The following is a 22,087-nucleotide window of genomic DNA, read 5'->3' as shown; positions in this document are numbered from 1 at the left end:
GGTAAATAATATTCACACATCCAGCACTTAACACAATGCCTGGATCACAGTAAGCCCTCAGTAAATGTCAGCAGTACTGTCCGTGAGATTTTATTTTCCAAAGACGGCCACACCAACAGGTACCTTCCATCCCACGTGGCTCCTTACAGCGTGGTGCAGACACTCCTCCCTCAAGAGCTGTGTCTGTGAACCCTCCTCTTGAATCTGGGCAGGCCTGTGACCAGGCAGAAGTAACTCTACGTGACTTCCAAGGTCAGTCATAAAAGGCCACATAGCTTTCCTCTGGATCTTTCTCTCTTAGGACATGCTCATTGGGAGCATCAAGGTGCCATGTAACAAGTCTGGGTCCCTTGACGCCTCCATGCTGGACAAACCACATGCAGAGGTCACACAGAGAGACGGACATGTCCGAGGAGCCCAACTGTCTCAGACCAGGCACCAGGTAAGTGAGCAAAGCCTTAAGATGCTGCTGCTGCTGCCAGCCTTTGAGCCTATGGAGACAGGCCACACAGGCAACCAGATTCTAAATTCCTGACCCATAGAAACCATGAGAGACAAGTTTTGCGGTGGGTCTGTCACCCTATGCATTGCTATTAATGACTCCCTGCCTGCTTCTAATTTAGAAACCATATCATGTTATTCTTCTGTTTAAAAAGGACTCCAGTGGAGCTCCACGTCATGCAGAGGATGAAAAGAACTGGGAAGCTCCACGGCAGACTGGGAGACTCGAGGGAGGGACTGTGTCTTATCCACCCGTGAATCCCCAAGGCCTCAGAGTTCCTCACTTAGTAAGCGGCTTCGCTGGGCGAGATGAGCCACACGGCATGGAAAAAAATGAACAAGAAGATGAATTATGAAAACCATGTATTCACCAAGTATAGACTTAGCTCCTTCCATGTGGTGCTAGGGATCCTGTCGTCAAGCTACCCTCATGGGACTTTAGCTGCACCCTCATGTCACCTGCAGGAACCACTGAGTATTTTGACACGTGCACAGTGCTGTGATGGACTTAACACCCCATGGGACAACCTGTGACCAGCAAGGGATGGGAGCAAGTGAATGAAAAATGAATTAGCCCCTCCCCCAGTCTGTCTCTCCATCAGACAATTCTCAGGCACATTCCTGGAGGGTCCCCTCTGGGATCAAGTCCCAGCTACCCACAGTGGTGACCAAGTTGCTGAACAAATCTTGGATTGAGTTTCCTTCCTTCCCTGTTAACTCTTCCCAGGGGCCAATCCTGTTCTTTGGGATTACTCCTCAAAATAAACTAACTGTCCATAAAGCCTTGTCCAGGTTTTGTTACTCAGAGGAACCCAGGCTAGGACAGCATTTAACTTTGATTTAGTAAAATATGATTTATCTTCAACAATTTAGGAATATTAGTTACCCTTTAAGGCAAGTTATCCTCAAGGAATGTAGGCAGTGATAGAAATGATAAGAAAATAAGGAAATATTGGGTTTTCCTTGCATAACTCTGCACTTCACATTTTCCTTTAATATTTGTTTTAGTTTTTTTTTTTTTTTTGAGGGAGGCGATATCTAATATTAGGAGGCACTTTTCTCTAAGGTGTGTGGTGGCATTTAGTCCTTTCAATTCATGATCACAGATTTCTAATGGGCTTTTAATGCTGCCAGGTGATCCTACCACATGTCGCAAATTTGTTTAATCCCCCAAACCACCTTCTCCATTCTCATTCTCATCTGCTTCCTATTCTGCTAAGAAGATGGAAGCATCAGAAGAGAATGCCCACACACTCCCACCACATTCACCCACCCTCCACTATGAACTCACCGCTCTCCTACCAAAAGCAGATACCAACTCATGCCCTACAAACGTACCATCCTTACTGCCCACCTGAGGACATTTCCCCGCAATTCCCCCTTTTTCTGTTACCGTCAACTCTTGCTCTCTAGTGAATAGCTCCCCTCAGCATACAAACATGCCCTAAATGCTACCTTTAACAAATACAAAGTTCTCTTCACACTGCTCTTCCTGACAGTTGCCACCCCTCTTCTTTGCTCCCCTTCACAGCAAATCTGTTCATTGGCGTTGCCTCACTCTTCGTCTGACCCGATCAGCAGCACCTCTCACAAGTGATCACTCCCTCTTCCTTGATGTGCTTTCTCCACTCGCCTCCCAGGGCAGCCCCTGTCTCCGTCTGCCCCGTCTCCTTGGCTGATCATTCGTGGTGTGCTTTGCTATTTCCTTCTTTATCCCTGACCTCTTGATGTTGAGTGCCAACGGTTCAGTGCTCTGTCCTCTTCTCTTCTCTCTCTACTCATTCTATTGGTGATCTTCTTCAGCCCCCGGGGACTTTAAATACCATCTCTATGCTTTCAGACCTCTCTCCCTCCCCTCCAAACTCAGGTCCAACTGTTTTATCAAATTACCACAAATGTAGTGCCTTAAAACAACACAAATTTATTATCTTACGGTTCTGCAGGTCAGATACAAGTTTCACTGGAATCAGATGTTGGCAGGGCTGTGTTCCTTTCTCAAGACTCTTGGGGAAGATTAGTTTCTTTGCCACTTCCAGTTTCTAGAAGCCACCTACATTCCTTGGCCCACTGCCCCCTTCCTCTGTCTTCAAAGCCAACATCGTGGCATCTCTCTGACCATTCTTCTGGAGTTGCATCTCCCTCTGACCACCAAAGGACAGGTTCTCCACTTTTAAGGACTCATGGGATTAGGCTGGGCCCACACAGATAAACCAGGATAATCGCTCCATCTCAAGGTCCTTAACTTAATCACATTTGCAAACTCCCTCTTGCTACCTAAGGTGGCATATACAGGATCTGGAGATTAGGATCTGGACATCTTTGGGGGCCGTTATTCTGCCAACCACACGCAGAGATCCAGATGGATATCTAACAGACATCATACTCGCTACGACCAAACTGAATTCCAATTCTCCCCCATCACAGATCTCCTCCACCCACAGCTTTCCACATCTTCGTTGATGGCAACTGCATCTTTCCAGTTGTTCAGGCCCCAAACTATAGAATCATCTTTGGCTCCTCTCTCTCTCTCTCATATCCCACATCTGAGTCGCAAACAAGTAGACTTTATCTTCAAAAAATATCTGTAATCTTGCCATTTCTCATCATCTCCACTACCACTGGTCGAGGCCACCACCATCTTGCGTCAGGATTTCTGCTGTCACTTCCTAATTGGTCTCTGGCTTCTCCCCTACAGTCCATTTTCAGAGCAGCCAGCATGATCTTTTTAAAAATTAAGCTGAATCACATTGTTTTCCTGATCGAAATGCTGCAAGGACCCCCTGGGTCACTGGGAATAAAAGCCGAAGCCCCCTAGCGTCCCTACCCTCCTCCCCAGTTGCCTCTCTCACTTACTTCTCCTACTCGTCCCTTGCTGCCTCCACTCCAGCCACGCTGGCCACTCACCACCCCTCTAACCCTCCAGGTGGACTTCACTCTAGAACCTGGCTCTCCTTGTTCTCTCTGCTGGAATACTCTTTCCCTTGACTAGCTGTCCTCAGCCACTGTGCTAGTTTTCTACTGCTGCCATGAGCAATTACCACAGACTCAGTGGCTTAAAACAACATCCATTTATAACCTCCTAGTTTTGTAGGTCAGGAGTCCGGGTATAGCCAGGCTCTGCTGGTCCACTGCTCAGGGTCTCACAAGGCCAAAATCAAGGGGTAAGCAGGGCTGCATTCCTTTTTGGAGGTTCTGGGGATTAGTATGCTTCCAGTCTCATTCAGGTTGTTGGCCAGATTCAGGTTCTTGCAGCGGCAGGACTGAGGTCCCGTTTCCTTGCCGGTCTTTGCTCCTCAAGGCTGCCCTCCTTTCTTCTCATGCTTTCCACGTGGCCCCTCTCCAGCACTGGCGGGTTGAGTCTCCCTTACATTTGATCTGCTCCAAATTCAGCCACATCTGTCTGACTCAAACCACTTACTCTACTTCTAAGGGCCACCCAGATTATCCAGGATGATCTCCATATTTTAAGGCCTGTAACTTTAATTAAAGGTGCAAAGTCCCTTTGCCACAGAACTTAACCTATTTACAGGTTCCAGGGATTAGAGCATGGACCTTCTGGGAGCCTTTCTGCCCATCACACCTCCTTTCCTGACCATGGCATTTATACTGCAACCCAGCTCTCCACTCCCCATCACCTTTCATCTCCCTTTCATGCTCAATTTTTTTATTTTTCCATAGCTCTGACCACCTTATAACAAACCATATAACAAATATTTATTATGCTTACTGATTAGCATATGTCTTCCCCTGCTAGAAAATAAACTCCTTTGGGTCAAGAATCTTTGTTTTGTTCACTGATAATCCAAAGACTAGCTTGAAAGCACTCAGTGATTATTTCTTGAATGAATAAATAAACTTGTCCTGGGCTTCCCTGGTGGCGCAGTGGTTGAGAGTCCGCCTGCCGATGCAGGGGACACGGGTTCGTGCCCCGGTCCAGGAAGATCCCACATGCCGTGGAGAGGCTAGGCCCGTGAGCCATGGCCGCTGGGCCTGTGCGTCCGGAGCCTGTGCTCCGCAACGGGAGAGGCCACAACACTGAGAGGCCCGCGTACCTCAAAAAATAAATAAATAAATAAAATAAACTTGTCCTGTCCTAGAACATTCTCTAACCCTATTTCCACGGATTGTTTGTTTTCCACCGATTGTTTTTAATTTCAATAGTTTGAAACCACTTATTAGAACAAAGATCTTGACTGGTGATGAGGAATATGGATAAATATCAAAGGACTGCTCACTTAACATTGCTCCACAGCTGAGGTCAATAGTATCTAACTAGCTCAGTTCTCATTTATAAAGACAGCAATGTTTGCTAGAAAAAAATGTTTGTTATTGCTACAAAAATAAGAATGCTTTATTTTTATGCTATTATCCAGGTACACAGACAAAACAAATTGAGTTGTTGAGTTCATCTGGTCTCAGAATGTACAGAAAAATAAATGACTAAATTCATCATAAATCCTTTTTAAAAATCTCCATAAATGCCTGTGCAGTGGGAAAATGAACCATACTGGTTTGAGGAAGAACCATGAGAAAGAATTGATACTTGCTGAAGTTTAAGACTACCAGTTGCCATCAGTCAGTTTAGGGTCAGAGGGAGTATGACAAAGCAAGAAAGAAAGAAAAAAAATTTTTTGAAGCCAAAGTCATTTTAGAGATCAAATCCAAACTTCACAGAGGAGGAAACTGAGGCTCAGAGAGGGTAAGTGACTTGTCTAATCTCACACAGCTAGTCAGTGATGTGATACTTTGGATATATATTCTTACAGACTAGAGACAGTGAAAATGAAGTTTCTGTAACCTCTCTAGGTATTTTAAATGTTCATTTAATGAGCTGATTCTCTGCTTCAAAGGGCTGGATAAGGCACAGATGCTGACAGACAGGAAGACTCTGCCTACCAGCACTGTACTTGGCCCAACTAGGTCAAGACGTCTCATTCCAGGCGGAGTGCTCCAGACAGGGGACAGTCCCTGAGGTCTTGGCGTGGACACAGACCTTGCAACCTCAGAGTGATTGGAGGAGGCCCCCTCAGGACATCACTGCACTAAGGACAGGCTGATGCTGCAACACACTAAGAAATCAAAGGGCTTAGGGATAAAACATAATGATACCTCACTAGATTACCTATATGTTAATAGAGGAAAGTAATTGTTACCTAAGGATCTTGACAAAATCTGGAAGTATTTATAGACATGGACTTGTTGTCAGCAGAAAGGCAAAAATGAAGGCAAGTATATTTTAAGGGAAGAATAAATAAGACATATTTTGAATGGGGTTCTCACACAAACACAAAAGACAGCAGGAACTGATGCGAAATAGTTTCTAAATTTACCAAATCACCACCTTCTGCTTTCTGAATACCTACAACAGCAATGCAAAAGAGCACAATAATTCAGTTCTATATTTAAAACAAGAGACAAGGGCTATTTGTTTGGTGTTTCTTAAGACAATCTTTCATCCACTTTTGAGCTCTTGGCAATAAGAAAAAAAAAGTCAAGAAATTGGTTAAGGCAATATACACAGAGTGACTTCCTCAATGGGAGTGCATCAACATTTGCAGGAGGAGAAAATAAGTCTATTTTTGGAGTCACCAATCAACTTTCCTCTCCATGGTTACAGGACATGTTTCATAAGTTTCCAGAATAACAGATGATTCAAAATGACCTTGGTAATAATTTAGACCAAATCTCATATTTTATACATGGGGAAACTAAAGCTTAGGGAGGTAGGGAGACTGTCTGACACCACAGCCCTTTAACTCAAGTCCCCTCACTCCTAAGGAAAAATGTGAAATTGTTACCTCCGGAAAAAATAGTATCCCTTAATTTCTCTCCAGGTTTCATTCATTTGTAAATGCCATGAAATTCTTTTGGCAGTTAAGATCTCTATATGTTTCTACACAATTGGGAAAAACCTTTTCAAAACTACATTTTTATACTCATAACTTGAAAACATAGATGTGTTTAATACTGGCTCACATGTTCCTTAAGGTTTTAACCTGTTTCCTACTAGCCAAGGCGGCCCATCTGAAAGAGAACAGATAAACCATGTGCAGTGCGCAGGCCTCTATGACATCTATTATCCCAGACATTTAATATTTATTTATACTTTCCTCCATTTTCATGTACATAAGTATGTATGTATACACACATGCACATATGTGTGTACATTTGGAAAGATCTTGTTAACCTGGATATTTGGTAGGGGTAGATCAGACTAAAACTTAAAGCAACACAATTTTTCGTGTCATTTACTACTAAGTGGAATTCACTTTTAGAGTGACCTCCAATCCAGCAAGAACAGATTCTCAACACTTTACAGAGAAATCTTGTGTTGATTCATCCAGCACTTATTATATGTGTCTACTTCGTGCCAGGCACTGTGATATGAACTGGACATCAAAAGATCGCATCCCTGCCCTTGTTAAGTCCACAGTCTAGTAGAGACAAGTATGAACAGATACTTGCCATGGCGTGGCTGGCTAATGGAACAGTGGGGACAGGATGGAGGGAGATGACCAGATATCATGGGGGTCAAGGGAGAATGTCTGGAAAGGGGAGGAAAGTACCAAGGGGGTTCCTTAAGAGACTTTTTTCCAGGCAAAGACAAGGGAAGTGTTTTAGATGGAGACCCAGCATGTGCAAGAGTAGAGACAAGAAGTGGGATGACGTAGTCGGGCAACTGGCAGGATACAAGGCTTCACATTCCCCACACCTGTACCCCTGCAGCCAATGCCAGCCGGTCTCACTCTACATCTGTCATCACCTACCTCAGGAGACCGTCACTGCTGCCCAGCAATCACAGTTCATGTCCCTAGTGCGATCTACTCACCCCCTCTCCTAAACCACTCTTCCATGCCGTTACCATCTTTCAAGCCTCCAATATTTTCTCTCCTACCTTCAATCTCAGCTAAGGAATGAATAAACTGCTGTCTAGGGAAGCGACAGGTGATGAGGGTAGAGAAAAGGTAGGGCCAGGTGAGAGAGCTCTACATGATACTCTGGAGATTCAGACTTTATCCTCAGACAAGGGAAAGCCCTAGATTTACCTCCACAATAGAGGACTCTGGCAGAACGGCTGTTAGGAACAAGAATGGAGGGAGGTCCAGTAAGGAAATTAACATGAATGAGAAGTAATGAGAATCTGACCGAAGTCAGAGGCCATGAAGTAGACAAGGTAATGTTAAGGAAATAAAATCAAAGTCCTATTTTTGACTGAATGGTGGGGAGGTGGAGGAGAGGATTGCAATTCCTTAGCAGCACAATTATATTTAATTTTAATCCATTGGTTTTAATGCTTATTGTTTCCAAGAAATTGTAGTTAACATAATTTTAATATACAGAAAATTGTATCATCTGCTTCTAGGATCATCTTTGTAATAATAACAAAACAATTAACATTTGAACTGAGCTAAGGCCTATGATTTTTGAGCAAATCGAGTCATCAATTGCTATCAGCATTGGAAGATCCTGAGAATAATAACTGTCCCTTCACCAGGATGGTAAGTCACTCAATTTTTAGGACAAGTTAAGACCTAAAAGTAAACGTATAGGAGATAATCTAAATTTTTCTAAGTATTTGGCAAAGGAAAAGTACTAGAATTCTAGCTATGCCGAAACTCTGCAAGTACATATATTTATAGGTAAACATATACATAGTAAGTAAATGTATAGCCTTCTCTGGAGAAAACATAAAGCATCGAAGTTTATAACATAATTTTCCCATGATCTCTTACTGAAAGGATGTAGAAGACAGAAGGATCCCCTGAAAAAAGAGATACCAACTTTGTATTTATTCGTCACTTTAAATATCTTTCCTATATCAAGTGACATGTGGTTTTAACGAAAAGGCCTTTTTTTCCCTTAGGTATGCCCCGTCTGATAGCCACCTCTATCTGCTCTCTAGGAACCAAGCAATCCAAGAGGAATCGCTCCTCCATAGACTATCCATAAAGCAGGTGTGTCCATATGTAAAGGCTGTGGATACTTCCCAGACTGCTACAAAGTCCACACATGAAGATCTTTACCTGTGAGTCACAGCTAAAGTGTGCAGAGCTTGTAAGAGTGGTTCCCAAACCTATGTGCACACTAGTGTTACTTGGGGAGTTAGATAATATGTATACGTACATACACACATATATGCACACACGTGTGTACACACACGTATACACGTATAAATGTGCACACACAAGTGCATGCACACACGTGCACATGCATATATGCATGCAAGCACATATGTACACACGTGCACACATGTGCATGCACACATATACATGTATACGCACAATACCTATATGTGTACACATATATGTGCACACACACACATATATGTACAGACTCACACATATATCACATCTTGGCCTCACTCTAGACCAATTGTATGGGAATCACCAGGGATAGGTCCTAGAAGCCCCCAGATGATTCTACAGAGCAACCAGAGTTGAGAACCACTAGCCAGAACCCTGTTCCTCTAAGTGTGGTCTGAGGACCAGCAGCATCCCCTGGAAGCTTATTCGAAATGCAGAATCTCAGGCCTCCCCTGAGAGCAACTGAACTAGAATCTGCAGTGTAACGCCATCCCGAGGGATTTGCGTGCACATTGAAGTGTGAGACACACTGACCTAGAAGAGACTTGCACTAAGTGGGCAAGCCCTGAATAAGACTTATTGATGGGATTTATCAAAGTGTGATAAAGATCACACTTTGGTCCTGCTGCGCAAATGTATTAAATGTAAAGTAACCCCTCAGAAACCAGCCAGGACAGCTCTTTATATACTGGACAGAATGCTAGAGGGAAGTCCTCTCACTGTATGGCGCAGGGCATTGGCCCGATGTGAAACAGTTACAAGCAGATCACTGATGCCTGATTCACAAGACCAGTTCAATCTAGGGAGGCAGAAATGGGACTGGGAAAAGGTACAAGAGAAACTATGTCTATAATTATTGATATTTTAAAAAATCTAAAGTTAGGTTTCTTTTTTTTTTTTTTTAAAGAAGTTCTTCCCTTAGGTCTCAACTGTTTCTCTCATCCACACAACAAACATTTCTCCTTTAAGGTATACAAAATCCGGGACTTCCCTGGTGGCGCAGTGGTTAAGAATCCGCCTGCCAATGCAGGGGACACGGGTTCGAGCCCTGGCCCGGCAAGATCCGACATGCTGTGCAGCAACTAAGCCCGCCACAACTACTGAGCCTGTGCTCTAGAGCCCATGAGCCACAACTACTGAAGCCCGTGCGCCTAGAGCCCGTGCTCCGCAACAAAAGAAGCCACTGCAATGAGAAGCCTGTGCACCGCGCCAAAGACCTAATATAAATAAATCTATATTAAAAAAAAAAAAAGGTGTACAAAATCTCTGTAGTCAAAGCCTAATTCAACAAGACCTCTAACCTTGGGAAATTACATAATTCTTATATTCCTTCATCTCTTGCTTGCTAATCTCCTTTTTAAGAATTCCCTCACAGAAAACTAGAGAGCTATGAAAACTGCTGATGATCCCAGGTGCAAAATGGAAATGCTATTGGCAAACATCTGATAGACCACAGCTGGGAGCGTTGGGGGCAAAACCTAGGGGAGATAAAAAAAACTTGAGGGCAACCTAAGGGTGCAACAGATTTAGCCCCAGGAGGCAACACTAAAGGTAAAGAAATAACAAAATGTCATAAAGTTCAAATTTACTTGAACTTGAACTCTAAAATTACTCCATCAGAAATTCAAGATAAGGCCATCAATTTACATAGTTTCTGCAAAACAAAAGGAAACAAATATCGGCTCTCTGTACAGCCATTCTCATTATTTAGTCATCCAAATGACCTCTCCCATGTCTCTTCTTTCTCTCCTCCTACTTTTCCAACCCCAAATAGACCGTATTGGTTCAGAACTGAGAGACAGAGAAGATCAGACCTGAAGCAGAAGCAGTGAGAGAGGATAGGAAGAATACAGGAAACATTAAAGCAGCAAAAGCAAGGGTATTTAAACTACTTGGCTAGGAGTCAGCCCTAGATATACCTCAGAAGCAGCTGGGGTTCTTCTAAAACTTAAGGATTCCCTGGGGCCCAGCCAAAGCCAAATAAGTCCAATGAATTTCAGGATGGAGGGAGGATTTGATTTTTAAAGCTGCCTCAAATGATTCTGAGACAGGGTGATTCCAGAGCGCTGGAATCAGTTGTGAGGGAGGATTCTAACTTCAAAACAATATTTCTTAACTTTAAATGTATATATTTTAAAACCCTGGATCCATGTAAATCATTCTCTAATTCACTTATTAGAACTGCATTACTTTTTTTTCCCTACTAACTTTATTTTTACCAATATAACTCATGCAAATTACTTAAACAAATAGTACTATCAGGCTTAAAATGAAAACACAGCAGTAACCTCTCATGTCTCCACTCACTCCCAAACCCACTTCCCAAAGGCAATCTACTTTAAAAATAGTTAGCTATTTCTCTTTTGATATTAAATTTTATATTCCTAAACAATATGCATATACTAATATTTCTTGATTTACTTTTGATTTTAATTTAGTAATTAATAAAATTAGTGATGTCCTATTATGCACTAGCTTATCCTCTCCCAGACTCCTAAGATATAGTTATGTCAACATTTTTTCCCAGCGTCTTTTGCAGTCATGCATGGTCAGGGTATTTAATAGTCTGTATGTTTCAGTACATTTATGCCCACATTTTGATGTTATCCAATAGCCTCCTGTAAAAAGATGCACAGAGAGTAAACTTTTGAGAACGTTCACACCTTCAAAATGTCTTTACTGTATCTCCCACTCGACAGTTTGTTTGAAATTCTAGATTAAGAATAATTTTCCTCAGAATTCTGAAAGAATTAATCCATTGTTCTTTAGGTGCCATTACAATTCCCAATCATTTTGTATGTGATCTGTTCTATCCTCCACAGAATTTAGCTTATTCCCATTTTCCTTAGTATTCAAAACGTTACAATGATGTGTCTTATACACGGATCGTGTGGATCTTTTTTCATTCACTCATGTGGCTATTTTGTGAACTCTTTTAATCTATAATTGTATGTCTTCCAGTCCTGGGAAAATATCCTGTATTATGTCTGTGGTAATTTCCTCTCCTTTACTTTTCCCTGTAATCTCTTTTTTTTTTCTTTCTTTTTTGTAAACTTTTGTTTGATTTATTTTTATTTTATTTTTGTAGTCTCTGCCTGGAACTCTTATTAATATGATATAATACCTGATCAACTGACCCTCTAATTCTACTTTTTCCCTCTTTTTCCTTTTTGCGTTTGTTTCTACTTTATCTTCTGTCCTTCCAATGACTTTTTTTTTGCCATCTTATTTTTAGTTTCCAAGACCTATTTCTTATTCTCTAATTATTACTTTTTTACAGCCCAGTTCTTATTTTATTAATTCTAGGAGGATTGATTTTGATTATTTCAATTTTTCTTCTTCTTTTTGCATTTCTGTTTCCTCCATGATTTTTTTCTCATTTGTTCTGGTTCCTGCCTTTTTTCTTCTTGAATGCTTTCTTCAAATGTCTCATATTCACTGACTATTTGTATTTAAGGTACTAAAAAACTGGTTGCAAGTTCCATGTTCACAGAATAGGGGGAGGTGGGTTGTTGCTGAGGGTTCACCATAGGAAGAATGGATAGTAAGTCAGTTTTCTCATTGTGGGACCTCATATATCAGTATCTGTAGGTCTTTTCTCTAGGGCTGTTCACTTTGCCCAGAAAAGAGTTCCTCAATATGCTGCCTGGGTTGGTGATTACCTGGCTATCCTAGGATTGCGGGTGGGTTAAAAAGAACACACCAGGTCTCACTGTTTGGTATGCATAATTTCATTAAATTCCTCTGTTTTCAGTTCAGAATTTCACCCTTACCCTCTTTTTTCTTTTTTTCTGCTATCCCTAAATCCAGAACTGTTAATATATTTCAGTTTCTCCAGAGAAAAAATGTCCAGGACTTCCTCTTGCTATATGGGATGGGGAAAGTGAACTGAGAGTCTAGTTCCTTTTATGAACTCTTAATCAATCCCTTATTTTCAGCCCCATGCCCTATTCCAGAGCCTCTAATTCCAGAGCCCTTCTGGGATTCTGAGGGATAAATTGGCTGTTTCTTCCCAGTATCTATTCCCAATCTCCTTTAAGGGCACTTAGGTATCAACTTTTTCCACTCTACACTAAGTCAGTTGCCACAGGTCTGTCTGCTTTTCATCCTCCAAAAATGTGTTGGTGTCTCCCATCTCTTGTTTACCATCACTATAGTGGTGCTTCAGGAGGGACAGACAGTAAACACAGGTCCAGTCCACCAAATTTCTAAATCCCAATAACTCAATCTTACAACCACAGAAACTGCCCCCAAAAGATGATCCTTTCCTTATCAGTTTTTTTTTCCTTATCAATTTTTGAAACATTTACACCTTTTCTGTTTTTAATCGATGCATCTGATTAGCTAAGATACTTTCCCAATTCTTTTAATGTTTACCATCATTTTCTGTCTTAATCATAAAAGCATAAAAAACAAAACAGAATCCTTTTCTGGATACCACAAAATACTTCTGGTTTATTGACTCATTAATTAAGCCTTAAAAGATGGTAGAATTTAGAACACTAGATTATAATTGAAGAAAATACAGGTTGTTTTCATGCAGTAAAGCTGTTTTCATTGACTCCTTCTTGCGACTTCAAATCTAGCCTACGGTGGCCTGAGCTGAAAGGTATTTGCCTTGATAATGTTCAAGTATTTCCAAGAAGACCTTTGACTACTATACGAAGTCATCATCAACACTGCAGTCTTAGTTATTTTGCTTCTAAAAACAGGCAAAGGAGGGATGATCAGAACAAATAATTACGCATGAATTTTCTCACATCCAAAGGATCACAACTTTTTCACTCCCATTCAAATCTGAAGGCTCTAAGCCTGAAGATTTTGATCTTTAAGGCTGAAAACCCAGGACTTGTCCGAAACACTGAATTCATAGTTATAAGAAATAACTACAGAGTAAAACACTAATATTACACCTTTGATCTAATTCCACTCAAAGAAGCACATATTCTGGACCTGTCAATATTTATAATTGCCTCCTGCTACTACTCAACACTTCCCTGAAAAGAAAAGCAAGCATCTAACAAAGAAAAAAGACTCCTATGGTGGGTAGGGGTGGGGGGTGAAATTGTCCCATTTCTTGAGCTGGGAGGTAGGTTCATGGATGTTCACTTTTTAATAATTCATTGAACTATACATTTACATTTCAAAAGTTATATATGTGTTATATTTTACAGTAAAAAAAAAAAAGACCTTTTTAACAGTTAAAAGAGAAACAGATAAAAAGGCAAATTTTTCATTTGTCATGAAACACAGTGCTTTAATCACACTTGGCCAGAACTGTTATGCACACTGACATGGATAAAGGGAGAAAAGTTATCATGATTTACCTTCAGTGCCTAAACCAGGGTCCCATCAAATTTCAATAGTCATCTTAGTTGTTTTATTTGAAACATTTTATTTTTAAAAAGTTCTTAAACTTCAAAATTTACCTTGTATACCATATGGTGATATTGATACCTTTTATTTGCATGACACTATTTATTTGCAAAGAGCTTTCACATCAAATACCTGGGAAACAGAACAGGCATTATGTTCTCCCATGCTGTAGATGAGGAAACTGAGGCACGTAATAGTTAATTAGTAAGGTCACTAACAGTGACAGAATCAGGACAAATTCCAAGTGCCGTATGTCCAATGAAAGGCTCCTTAAACATGTTATGAGGAGAAAGAACTTTCCACTTTTCTAAAGTTCTGGATTCAGAAACAGGATATCAAAGCTGGTGGTCTCTGCGATGATATCTGTGAGCTTCCTGAGATTCCCCAGAGAGGAATGAGAAAACAACTAGACATTTCTATGAAATCGATGAACTAAGGACTATGCTCAAACCTTCTGAGTCATTTCACTCACTGCTAGTTAACATAAAAATGCACCTGCTGCCTCAGAAGTCAGTTTAATTCAAACACAAACACAAAGGTTAAGAGTGGTCTATAACCTGTTGCAAGGGGAACAAATGCCTCTCTGCCACTCACAGGGTTTCCAAAGGGGGGATATTCCCTATCCACGCCTGTCTTCCCGCCCTGCACCATACTCTCCCCACAGAGGAGGAGCAATTTATTTGCTTGGTGTGTGACAGCCATGGGTCTGTTTCTCAGTTTACAAATGGATGGAGTTTTTCTATCAAAGATATTTGGCATGAGAGATTTGGCCTCTTTTCTCTTTCTCTGTCTGAACAGTGAAAGGCAGAAACCTGGGTATTTCTGCTCTGCAGCCTCAAACTTTCCATCCAGTAGGCAGTTTCAAAGTCTAGCCTAGGGTGTAGAAGGTGCACAAGACCAATGTGGGTTCACACCAAGCTGTGTCTTCCAGCCTAGGCTGCATCAGTAACGAAGTTAATTTTTTGACAACCTGCTGCTTCTTATCTATTTTTTAATTAGTGGGGAAGAAGGGGTGCTTTTCATGTGTCCTCCTCAAAGACGCCATCACCTGCCTTTCGGTCAGAAGTCAGAGCACGTGGACACGACTCCACAGCTCTCCTCAGCGGCTTTCTGTGCCCACAAACACTGGTGCTCTACAAGCAGTAGGCAGGCCGTGTGGTGAGGACACATTGTAAAACTTTGTTCAGTGGATACTTTAATTACTTCTTCTGTCGTGGAGGGCAATACTGAACTGAAATTCAGGGATTCCGGTTCTTTCCAGAGACAGCTCTGCCACATACATCTGCAGTCTGGGGCAGGTCTCAATTTTCCTAGAAAGCCTTTAAGAGACTTTAGCTTCCTCATCTTTTAAATGAAGGAATAACTTCCCTCTTTTAGGGTACTCTCCAACTCTACAGACTAAAAGCTCAGAAAGGCTTTAATAAATGTATTCCAGAATTTTTACAACAGCTATTGACACTGATATACATAATAATCATTTGACACCCTGGCCTCATAGTTCCTGAAGATCAATGAGCTTCTACCTCATGCTGATGTCGTTTCACCATTCCCAGGTTCAGCCAGACTTTGAATTCACATCACTGCGCATTACCCATCCCTCCATCATGATAAGCTACTCAAGTCCCTCAGGCCCTTGGCCACCAGCCCCAGGACTCCCCTCCACACTCCCATTTCTCCCTTTCCTTCGTTCTTGCCCAACCAGCCACTACACAGTCTAATCTCACATCTCCTGCTCATTCTCCCAGCCCATCAACACTAGTTTCACTTGCCTTCCTACTCAACCCGGGACCCATATGGAGTTGGCAGTTTCAACGATACTCACACCATCTCCACTTCCAATTTTCTCAGTATTGCTGGAAAAGTCGTAAATACAGGCATGACTCGTTCTATCACAAGGCTAAGGCATCTGTGCGACCTGTCAGGCCCTTATCACCTTTGGCTCTCGTCACACTCATACCCACAGCTACTCCAAACCTTTCCCCGTCTCCTCCACCTCCCAGCTTTGCCTCTCACTCTCAACGTCCTCTCAGCAAACAGAACTGGCCTCCTCCGTTTTTCTTTCCTTCTTAAAAAGGGGAACCAACCCATTTAAAATGCAGTCACACTCCCTCCCAGCTTCCAACTTTCCTCTCTAAATCTGTTCCTTTTTGCCTTCATTTAATCTTCTTCCCTCCATGTCACATCTGTTTTTCCACGAATAACTATCTTTGTCATGATCAAATGATTTAGTATTAGAAAAGGGACTTTGTTTTAGAATAAAAACAGGCGTTATTTGTTATCCTATAACTGAGCTGGGGTAACAGGTGTGAACGGAGACTGTCCTGGGCAATCGGACGTGTGGCCACCTTATCCAGCTCCCGTGCCTCCTACTTGAGGAGCACTGACCTGGCGCGCGAACTGCCCTCCCGCTCCCTCTCCAGATCCTCAGCCTCTTCCTCTCCACTGACAACCACTCGGCCCACAACGCTCTCAGGCCTTTCTCACGGTTTGGTTTTAAGACTGGCTCCCTGGCCCTCTCATCACCTCAAGTTACAGTCCTCTCCAATTTTCACAGACCAATCCTCACTTATACTTACTCTCTCCGCTTCCTTCCTGCTCAGGTACCTGGCTGACTTCCATCTCCACTGCCCAACTACCCCTGATGCTCAAAGGCTACTGGCAATGGTCTCACTGACAAATCTAACGACCTTTTCTCAGTCTTCAATCTCAGTGCCTCGACACTGCTACTTGTCCCGTCTAAATTCTCTTTCCTCCCCTTTCTTTACCCTACCTTTTCCTTGTTCTCTTCCAGCTTCTTTCCTCTCGGCATCCTGTCAGCTTCTTTCTGTCTCCCACAAACATGGTTTTTCCGACTCTGCCCTGGTCTTTTACTCTTCTCACCCATACTTTGAACCCTTCTCACAGCTTCACCATCCCCCCTCATAAGGATGCCCTCAAATCCATCTCTGTTTTAAATGGCTGCCATCCATTTGGATAGCTTCATAGGCACAAAGAAATTAACATATCCAAATCCAAACTTCCATTAACTAGACAAATACTTACTGATTGCATACTACTTACAGGTGCTTTAATAGTGGCCTTTCCGACTATTTCCATTTCTGCCATCACCATCCAAAGTCACTCAGCTTCAGTCTCTGACTTCTCCCTCAATTCCCTCATCCAGTTAGCCAACAAGTCCTGCTGCATTTACTATTTCTACAGGGTCTTACCCACCCAACTGCCCCCACTCTAATTTAGGTTCTCACTCCTTCTCTCCCAGGAACTATTTTAATAGCTTTCGAAGTGGGATTATCCATGACTCCCCCAATACAGATTAATCTTCTTAAAGCATAGCTTTAAGTCCCCCACTCAAACTACCTTTGATAGTTATCTACTGCCTACTAAACAGGTTCCTTAGCCCAGTGCTCAAGATGCCCACAATATGGTCCTAACACTGCCAGGTGGCGTGCCGTCCCACTATCCTGCCTCCAGGCTCCTCACCCTACAGCTTAACCACACTCCTCTCCATCCTGGATATGCTCATATACTCTTTCCTTCAAGTCTTAGCACAGGCTGAGCCCTACACCTCTGCCAGTTTAAGTTCCACCAGTTCTTTAAAGCTCAAGATCCCTTAACTAAACCTTCCCCAATTTTTCTGCCAAGAAATAGTGTGTTCCTTCCTTGAAATCACAAAGCATTTTCTTGGGACTTCCCTGGCGGTCGGTCCGTGATGAAGACTCTGTGCTCCCAATGCAGGGGGCACGCTTCGATCCCTGGTGGGGGAACTAAGATCCCGCATGCCGCCCGGCGCGGCCAAAAACAGAAAACGGAAAGCAAAAAAAACATTTTATTTATGCCTCTATAACAGTGCCTCCATATAATAAAACCTTTGGTCACCTGTCTTATGCTCCCTACATGCCGCCTAAGCCTCTCAAAGAAAGGGTACCTATGTCTGATTAACCCATATACTCCTTATACTGCCTTATATACAGTAAGCTGAATGAGAGGTTGATATATTCAAGTTAACTCTGTATCCACCATATAGCATATAAAATAATGAAGATGTACTTAATATCACCAAAGCTAATTAAGCCAAATTCTTAGGAAGGCCTAGAAATTAACCATTTTTGCAGTTGCTCGTTAGATCAAGGATATATGAATCATTTCAACTAAAATTGTAGAACTGTGCATTCTTTATCAGTTCCTTAAACTATACAGTTAGATAAGATCTTAGAGATCATTTAATTTCCCTCCTTCCATGCCAATCACCAATCCTCCAGCTGATAAAACTGAAGCTTTAAGAAATTAAGCTGCTCCCCTGGTCTCTTAAATCAGAAATCATAATATAACTGTTGCCATTTATTAACGGCCTAGTGTACACGAGGCACTTTCTGTACCTTACCCCAGCGTCACAACAATCCTTCAAGGCAGGTGGTACTACCCCCATTCAGAGACAAGAGAATGCTCAAAAAAGTTAAGTAACTTGCTACAGAGAGCCCTGCTTGTTAGGGGCAGAGCTGAGCTTAGGTCCCTATTCTATCTGGCTGTACAGTCTAGGCTTTTCTAATTGGACACCATGGCAAAGGCAAGACCTACCAGGTGTCCTGAAACAGCCTCCGATTGTTTCTTCAGTGAATAATTATGCCACCTAAGCAAGTGCACACACTTACAAGTTGTAAGCCATTTTATTTGAAATTCTGGAGGCGTGAAAATTAAACAGCAACCTCATTACTATAGAAGTTCTAAGGTTAATTACTGCCAACATTCTGACTTTCTTATCAAAAACATCTTCATTCTGGAAAAGAGATATGTTTTTCTGGTTTCTCAATTCTTAAATATATTTTCAACTTAAAATACGTTTGTCCAACTACACCCAACAACTATGTGTTGAGCCCCTAGATGTCCAAGGCACATCAAAGGCTACAAAGTTGAATACGACCTCATTTCACTCCCTGAGAGTTCACCGGCAAGAGGCGGACAGTCGACTAACCATAGCGACCACTCGTTCCCCAACTATAGGAGCTCTGGTTGATTTGACGACTTCCAACAAGAAGTCAGAACCCTTGGTTCTAATCCCAGACCTGCACACCGGGCAAGTCATCTCACTGTGCCTTAGTTACCTCAGTAAAGGGACTGATAAAAAGGGAATGAAATATGCCAACCAATTTCAAGGTCCCATTTAGCTTTCAACCTGTATTATGTCTGAGCTCACTCTTGAGATTACACTTCTGAAAGTGCTCACAGCTACTGCTTTGGAAAGGGAACACTCTTCTTTGGCAGTGAGTTTGGAGGCACTGAGTTCTGAAAATATTCCTACAAGTATAAAGCCAACTAATACGCCTCCAAAGTTTGTTATTTATAATAAAAAAGTTTACTAAAATTTATCCTCAGAGGAGGTAGTATGAAGCACGACCTTCTAATCCTTCTTCCATTATATTACTGACATAGTTTTAACTTAATTCTTTACGATTCACTTAAGATATTAAAATTAAAATATAATTTAAAATAACTCCTTCTATCTACTCTTCTATGGAGTTAAGCCGTTGACACTAACAACAACAGAGTTAAGGCCACTGCAGAGATGTATATCTTGTATTTGTTTAGTTAAATTAATACTTCATAGTAAATGCTACCTACTATGGACCTTCCCAAACTGCAGCTCAATTTGAGGTTGGTGTGCAGGCGATGGAGAGGGAGGAATATAGAAATATCAGTATTTCAAATACAAGTGGAAACATATAGCACTGTGGGAATCTGACTTTGTCGATTCCCTTTCAATATCCTGTACCTTTTTTTTTCAACTAGCACAGATAATATTTTTAATCATCCATTAACTTATACAGCCAACACCCTTTCTCTCGACAAGGCTCCACATGCCTTGTACTCAGCATCTTAGGATATGATGCTCAAACCCATCTTGTGCTGTAAGTTAACAGCATAGAGGAGGAAATGAATCAATCAAAAGAAAACTAGAAGAAATTAGAACTGCACCATCTTAGTGTCTTGCCCACGCAAGGCAGTAAATTTCAACTGTCAAAGATAGTCCCACCAAGAAATAGGAAAAAGGAATTCATTCATTCACTAGTCAACAAATCCTGACTGCCTAATATGCCAGGCACTGTTCTAGGTGTTAGAGTTACAGCAATGAACAAATCAGGCAAAAATTCCTGCCAGAGTAGAGCTTACCTTCTAGTGCAGAGGGGCAGGACTTAAAGAACACCCAAGAAAATCCTTTCAGATAGCGATTAAGTGCTATGAAGAAAATAAAATAGGACTGGGGGTGGTCCCTGGGGTGAGAGGTTACTTAAGGTGATCAAGAGGGCCTTGCTGAGTAGATGCCATTTGAGGTGAGTCCTACATGATGAGAAAACTTTATTCTTAATCCTACAAGTGTGGGGTATGGTGGGAACGAGTCAAGTTGAGTCTTCAAGGGTGGTCACAGTGGTCAAAAGTTCTTAATTTCTGGCAAACTAGGTTCCTTTTAGGATTTGGCTTATTAAAACAAAACAAAACAAAAACAAATCCCCAAACCTAAACCTTTAAGTAGAACTCCTCTACTTAGGAGCCACTGATTTTTCTTTTAAGATCCACTAACTTTTAAACTTTTTGCTGATTACTTTATTGGTACTTAAGTAGAGGCAATTACTAGAAGGATTCCTTCAGAGCCATCCAGATTCTGAATGAGAGACGATCCAACCCTGCAGCGAATCAGCGCTCCTCCACCGACTCATCAACACAGCCAGGTGGAATCTTGTTAACTCTTCTAACAACGGGAAACAAGCCTCGGGAAATGTGGGGACTCTGCCACCCCCAAAGTTCCCCCAAATTGCGGGAGGAGGGGGAAAAATAAGCCGCCGCCCTTTTGCATTCCCTCTCCCGCGGCCCTCCAAGGCGTCACCGCCGAGGAAGGGTCGCCGTCCCTGGGTCAGAGGCACACCGGGAGTATGCGCGGGGTGGACCCCGCAGGAATCATCGGCGCCTGGTCTGCGGGGCGATGATTCATTAACCGCCCCGGAGCCCACGGCCACACGTTCCGAGCGCACTAGGACGGCCACACACGCAGCTTCTTTAATATTAAACAAATATTTCAAAGTACAAACGCCCAGAGCCAGAAACGAGTAGACCCAGGCAAGGCGGCGGAGAAGAAACAGCACGTTTCGGCCACTGCCCGAATGTTCCCGGGGCCGGGAGGGGAGCTGCGGGCACGTCGGTCCACCCGGCCGCCGCCCCGCACCTCCCCGTCCCCGGCAGGCGCGCGGGCAACACCCGCAGGGGGCGAGGAGGGCGCACAGGTGGGTCCCCGCTCGCCGTGACTCCCGCCCCTCCCCGCCCCTCGCGGAAGGCCAACGCGCCGCCCGCTCGCCCCTTTCCTCTCCGTGACATCTTATATAATAACCCGAGCTAATCAAAACGGAAGCGACGCGCGCTGCCGGGGCCCGACTCCCGGCCTCCACTGGATGCTCGCGCCCCGAGCCCCCAGCCCCCCAACTAGGCGCCGGGGCGCGCGGCTCCGGGCGGGGGGAAGGGCCCGAGCGCCGCCTCGGCTCGTCCCTCCTCGGAGAAGGCGCTGCCGCTGCCGGTCCCCATCAGGAAGCCGCGAGCGTCACAAACTGCGTCAGCTTCTTCAAACACGTTTCACGGGCTCCCTCCAGCCGGGGAGCCAGCCGCTCCGGCGGCCGGGCCGCGGCCGGGGCTGGCAGGAGCCCCTCCGGGGAGGAGAAAGTTCCTCGGGGCCCTCCCCTCGCCCGCCGCGCTTCCAGCCCCTCTCGGCGCGACGCCCGCCCCGCCGCGCAGCCCGCCGGCCCGCCCCGATGGCAGGTTAGGCAACTTGTGACCCCCAGGCGTCTGGCGGCCCCCTCCCGCTCACTGGGCTCCCCTGCCGCCGGGGGCCTCCTCCCGGCCCAGCGGAATACGGCGACGCCAGAAACTTCCCCCGGCCACGCCGGGCGGGGAAACCGCCCGGGTCCCAGCGCATCGCCCTTACCTTGCTCTCGGGAGGCCACGAGCCGGGCGGGCCGCGCGGGGCGCGTGGTGCGCGAGCGCGCGCGCGTGGGGCGGTAGGTGAGGGCGCCCGCGCCGGCGGGGGTGGGGCGGGGCCGCGGGCGGGGCGGTGGGGGGGGGGCGGCCCGGCAGGCGGGCGCAAGGCC

The 22,087-nt window shown here is 43.7% G+C and overlaps 2 protein-coding genes across 2 annotated transcripts in view; both read right to left on the bottom strand.

Moving 5' to 3' along the window:
• Nucleotides 1-22,028, bottom strand: part of PCGF5 (polycomb group ring finger 5) — a 114,407-nt gene extending 92,379 nt beyond the window's left edge. Inside the window, exon 1 of the mRNA XM_027112026.1 lies at nucleotides 21,925-22,028. The gene's annotated coding sequence lies outside the window, so the exon portion shown is untranslated. The remainder of the gene's footprint in view (nucleotides 1-21,924) is intronic.
• LOC113623592 (translation initiation factor IF-2-like) overlaps nucleotides 11,293-22,087 on the bottom strand; it is a 19,838-nt gene continuing 9,043 nt past the window's right edge. The window contains exons 3-4 of the mRNA XM_027113071.1: nucleotides 20,587-21,513; nucleotides 11,293-13,287 (exon numbers count right to left, since the gene is read on the bottom strand). Coding sequence (XP_026968872.1) covers nucleotides 20,600-21,513 — 914 coding nt within the window. The 3' untranslated portion in view covers nucleotides 11,293-13,287; nucleotides 20,587-20,599. The remainder of the gene's footprint in view (nucleotides 13,288-20,586; nucleotides 21,514-22,087) is intronic.

This window comes from Aethalodelphis obliquidens, unplaced genomic scaffold (genome assembly GCF_003676395.1).
Source record: "Aethalodelphis obliquidens isolate GAN/ISIS:26980383/991018 unplaced genomic scaffold, ASM367639v1 scaffold11, whole genome shotgun sequence".
NCBI lineage: Eukaryota > Metazoa > Chordata > Mammalia > Artiodactyla > Delphinidae > Aethalodelphis > Aethalodelphis obliquidens.
Note: the sequence above shows the minus strand (reverse complement) of the source record. Positions and strands in the feature narration are given on the sequence as shown.